Source organism: Entelurus aequoreus, linkage group LG10 (genome assembly GCF_033978785.1).
Source record: "Entelurus aequoreus isolate RoL-2023_Sb linkage group LG10, RoL_Eaeq_v1.1, whole genome shotgun sequence".
Classification (NCBI taxonomy): Eukaryota; Metazoa; Chordata; class Actinopteri; order Syngnathiformes; family Syngnathidae; genus Entelurus; species Entelurus aequoreus.
The window spans coordinates 66,635,823-66,641,471 of NC_084740.1; the positions used below are offsets into that span (position 1 = coordinate 66,635,823).

The 5,649-nt window shown below is 38.9% G+C and overlaps 1 protein-coding gene across 1 annotated transcript in view; it reads left to right on the top strand.

Annotated features, from left to right (window-relative positions):
- Positions 1-5,587, top strand: part of rif1 (replication timing regulatory factor 1) — a 50,762-nt gene extending 45,175 nt beyond the window's left edge. The window contains exons 33-35 of the mRNA XM_062061483.1: positions 1,330-1,480; positions 1,561-1,684; positions 5,076-5,587. Coding sequence (XP_061917467.1) covers positions 1,330-1,480; positions 1,561-1,684; positions 5,076-5,353 — 553 coding nt within the window. The 3' untranslated portion in view covers positions 5,354-5,587. The remainder of the gene's footprint in view (positions 1-1,329; positions 1,481-1,560; positions 1,685-5,075) is intronic.
- The last annotated feature ends 62 nt before the right edge of the window (positions 5,588-5,649 follow it).

Sequence of the window (5,649 nt, forward strand, 5' to 3'; positions counted from 1 at the left end):
CAGCGCCATGGCACAAACAATGAGTTTGAGTTTATTACAATAACACACCTTTTGAGTTGCTGCGTTTCCATTACCCCTAGAAATGTACAAAATCTAAATATGGCAATAATAAACTGGTAATGGAAACACACATTTAAAAAAACCCTCTTAAATATCGCTCAAACATTTTTGCGCGCTCATGAGGTGGTTTTTGAGAGGTTTCGATATTGAAGTGTTTTGCAAAAGTTAAAGTTAAAAAGTTAAAGTACCAATGATTGTCACACACACACACACGAGGTGTGGCGAAATTATTATCTGCATTTGACCCATCACCCTTGATCAAAGCATGATGAAATCACCTTTTTCGCATTTGGAAGGCATTTAAACACCTTCTATTTGTCCTGCCAATGCAGGACAAATACCGTAATTTCCGGACTATAAGCCGCACCTGACTATAAGCCGCACCAGCTAAATTTAGGGGAAAATACAGATTGCTCCATATATAAGCCGCACCCGACTATAAGCCGCAGGGTTTTGATGTGTAATTACCGTAGTATATAGGGGTTCCTGCTACCACGGAGGGGATTGTCGGGACAGAGATGACTGTTTGGGAACGCAAAGCGTCCCATTTATTAACAATAAATCTTTCAATCATTCAATCAAACTTTCACATCTTTGACATGGCGAACAGCATTCGTGCACAGTACAAGTAATACAACGGTGCAAAGTAATACAAAGTGCTCGCCTGTACGTTATCAAAATAACCAGCCTACCGGTATATGAAAAGTCAGTCTTTAATCATTGTGTCATCGTCTTCCTCCTGCGTACTAAAACCACCAAAATCCTCTTCATCGGTGTCGGAGAAGAACAGGCCGTAAATAAGCCGCACCCTTGTATAAGCCGCAGGGACCAGAACGAGGGGAAAAAGTAGCGGCTTATAGTCCGGAAATTACGGTAGGTCCTGCCTATTGACATCAGGGACTGCAAAATCTTCCTCAAAAGTGGAGTCTAGAATTACGGCTCATTACACAAAAAAAACTGTTAATGGAAACACCTACAAGTCGCAAATGTACTTTGTCAAAATGTTTGAAATATTGCTTTTATTTTGCGAAAAACTGCAATTGAAACGCAGCTAGCTTCCCTATCGGTGTTCCATCAAAACTATTTGTTGGACACAAAACACTATAGTCATTAGCGAAAAAAAATCCATAAATTAACCACACCGTTTTAAGAAGCCGCAGGGTTCAAAGTGTAGGAAAAAAGTAGTGATTTATAGCCTGGATTTAGACCCAAAGTAGAAGCCATTTTTTAGTCTAATATTACAGTTTTACAATGTGGTTCTTCTGGCAGGTCTCGTGGTTTCGGTCAGCTGGTGCGAGCGCGCAACATCAAAACAGTCGGCGACCTCAGCTGTCTGACCCCCAGTGAGATCAAGACGCTTCCCATTCGCTCCCCAAAGATCTCCAACGTCAAGAAGGCGCTCAAGACCTACGAACAACAGGTACATGTGCCACGCAAACCGTTTTAGTGCGCTCCGTTTTCCCTCGGTTGTCTTCTGACCTGCGACGACCGCTCCTGCAGCGTAAAGGAAGAGGCCTTGAGGAGTTGAAGAGTTTTGTGGAGATGGAGATGATGACCTCAGAGCTGGAGGAGACCAGCACGACTCCCAACCAGGATGATGAAGACAAGAGCAACGAAACGTTGGGTATGTACGTCAAGTAGGGCAGAAAACTATCAAGTTTTTTAAATTTTTCATGACCTATTGAAAATAAGGAGCAGGAGGAAAATATATCTATACATCCATTTTCTACCACTTGTCCCTTTCGGGGTCGCGGGGGGTGCTGGAGCCTATCTCAGCTTCATTCGGGCGGTAGGCGGGGTACACCCTGGAGAAGTCGCCACCTCATCACAGGGCCAACACAGATAGACAGACAACATTCACACTCACATTCACACACTAGGGCCAATTTAGTGTTGCCAATCAACCTATCTCCAGGTACATGTTTTTGGAGGTGGGAGGAAGCCGGAGTACCCGGAGGGAACCCACACAGTCACGGGGAGAACATGCAAACTCCACACAGAAAGATCCCAAGCCCGGGATTGAACTCAGGACCTTCGTATTGCGAGGCACATGCACTATTTTATTTCAAATGCAACCTTCCTCTGATTATAATCCCTCAGTTATAAAGGCAGAAAGGAGATGTCAACACAAGCATGGAAAACACTCAATGTCAACAAAATAGTAAAATCACATTGAACACTTAACAATAAGCTCTTAAAATGAAGGTGCAAAAATAAGGAATATGTAAGAAATGCTTCATAAAGTGTAATACAATAGTTCAAAGTGTGAAAATGTAAACATAGAAACCTGAGAAGATCTATTTTCTGCAGGTTTAGTTGCATTCTGGGCCCCTAAAACAGTTTTGACACCAAGCTGCAAACAGACAGAAGTGGAAACCTGATGTAGCTTGGTTATGGCTGGGCGATATGGCTGAAAACTGTATCACAATATAAGTGTATTATATCGGTCGATATCTATAATTATTGATATTTTTATCACCTATGGAAAATAAGAACCAGGAAAAATATATAAAATGTATTATAACCTCTTCAGCTAACAATGCAGAAAGGAAATGTCAGCACAAATATGGAAACAATGTAAACAAAATTAACAATCATCTGTCAAAATGAAAGTGCAAAGTAAGGAATATGTAAAAATTGTTTTAATAAAGCGTAAAAAAATAGTGCAAAATGTAAACAGAGAAACCTGAGAATAACTTTTTTCTGCAGGAAGTTACAGCTGTGCTCTAAAGGATGAGCACGGCTAAGGCAGTGTGGTATTAACGGTCTTGGTAGTTCTGACTACGGTAAAAAGAAAATCCCCAAAAACAATTTTTTTTCTTTTTTGACTTTCCATGCAAAGAATCAACTGCCAGACAACAAGATGGCACAACCAAATGTGATAGTTGATACTGTCACCTGATTGGCTGTTAGCGTATCACGCCCACTGATCAAAGATCACTTCCTGCGTTACTCGGTTACCAGAAAGTGAGTGCCTTTGCTCGTGCGACCAACCTTGCTTCGCAACTTCACATTTTTTCCGACGAAGAAGACACAAAATCAAAGGTTTTATCGAACACATTTTTTATTGATTGATCACGGAAGCGATATATATTGATATCATTTTATCGCACAGATCTGATGTTAACCCACGGATGTCAAACTTGTTTTCATTGAGGGCCACACCACAGTCATGGCTGCCATTAGAGGGCCGCTTGTAACAGTAAATAAATAATGAATTTGCCTATGAATTGAAATATTTTACTTTTTTCTTTTTTTTTTTACAGGGAAAAAACTGGCAGCTTAGTTGCCAGATTTTTACTGTAAAATACACTACTGTTCAAAAGTTTGGGGTCACCCAAACAATTTTGTGGAAAAGCCTTCATTTCTAAGAACAAGAATAGACTGTCGAGTTTCAGATGAAAGTTCTCTTTTTCTGGCCATTTTGAGCGTTTAATTGACCCCACAAATGTGATGCTCCAGAAACTCAATCTGCTCAAAGGAAGGTCAGTTTTGCAGCTTCTGTAACGAGCTAAACTGTTTTCAGATGTGTGAACATGATTGCACAAGGGTTTTCTAATCATCAATTAGCCTTCTGAGCCAATGAGCAAACACATTGTACCATTAGAACACTGGAGTGATAGTTGCTGGAAATGGGCCTCTATACACCTATGTAGATATTGCACCAAAAACCAGACATTTGCAGCTAGAATAGTCATTTACCACATTAGCAATGTATAGAGTGTATTTCTTTAAAGTTAAGACTAGTTTAAAGGTATCTTCATTGAAAAGTACAGTGCTTTTCCTTCAAAAATAAGGACATTTCAATGTGACCCCAAACTTTTGAACGGTAGTGTGTATGGCGTTTGTTTTTTTAATTATTTTTACAACATATTACTGTAAATAGAAATACAGTAAGGCTGTTTAATTATATGTTGGCAACTCGGCTGCCAGTTTTTTTACCATAATAAAATGTGGTACCATAAAATCATCAACCGTGGATTTTACTGTAAAAACGAAACAAAACTGGCAGCTCAGTCGACAGAATTTTACTGTAAAAAAACTAACATTGGTAGTTTTTTTTTTCAACTTGCAGTAATATGCTGTAAAAAAACAAAAAACTCCCTAAATTTTACAGTAAAATCTATTGGTCATTCTTATAGTGTACAATTTGATGGATAAGTTAAGCAGATATTTAAGTATTTATTTGGATTTTGACCCAAAAAGTTAGATAATATAATATTTGTTGCAATATTTGTCGCACCATTTGTTTTCCCTTTCAAACTAGAAAAAAACCCTTATACCTTTTAGTAAAGAAAGAAAATAGAAGGTATTTTATTGATGCATATTATTTCCAGGCTTTTGCGGGCCATATGATAATGACGTGCAGGGCCAGATATGGCCCGCGGGCCTTGAGTTTGACATCTGTGTTAAACCATCAGGCCCTTCTAAGCACTTTGAATAAAACCTTCAATTTTGTTTCTCTAATCATGCGTTCACCCACTGGTCTGTTTGTGGAACTAATGTGCATTTTAAAATAGTCAACTAACTTTAAAGGAAACACAAACTATCTAATAAAAGTTTATTTAATTAAATATTTGATTACATTTAATAAGTTATTTAGAGAATAATGGTTGTGTGTGTGTGTATATATATATATATATATATATATATATATATATATATATATATATAATTAGGTAAATATAACTTATTAAATATGATATTAAAGGTCAAAACAATATAACACAAACATCAGATGTTCACTTAATAATACAGGTAATAATAAAATGAATATACGTTTATAGATGGCAGCAGTGTGTCAGCAGTGCAGTTGTGTCCAGCATTAAAACTGCTTGTTTTGTGCTCATTAGCGCCACGTCAAATATCATACAAGTTACAGAGGCAGCAGAGTTATTAAGACAACAAATTTAAGTCGCTCCCACGACTGAATGGGTCTTATAAAAGTAAAAAATTCCATGAAGAGTTTGAAGTTGTGATTTAAAAATAGGTTATCTGATTATCTCTTTGTGCAGCCACAGAGTTGGTGGACCAGCCAGGTCCAGTTCCTACCGGGCAGGGTGACGAGCACTCAAGCCTCCAAACCCCCACCGGGGTCCTCGAGGCTCCTTCAGTGGCTCAATGGGGTCTCCTGTCCCAGCTGGACTCTCTGGACAGCGAGATGACTCCGCCTCTTCTCAACCAATGTTCTCCCCAGCAGCTGTTGGACGTCCATCAGCGTCTGACGGGCCTCACGAGGCGCGTCGTTCTGGAGATGAGTGTTCGTCTCGGCGCCGCTCAGGAGCGTCCCTGATTGCTCCGTGGACAACACCCCCTGTGCCCTTTTGTTTTTGGTTTTTAAAGTCACTTCTCCGTCTGCGTTTTACCAAACGACCCTTGTTTTAACACACACACACTCTGTGTTTTTAGCTTGTAAATATTGTAGAACGATGACTTGTTTTAAGCTAACAAGTAGGTTAGCATTTATTTTTATTGTCATGTGTGCTTTTTAATCAGTTAAAATAAAAACATTGGAATGAATGTATTTGAAAGAAAAACTGGAGTTTTGAAAGTGTTTTCTGTTCATTTTTCAAAAGTGTGATGATAACC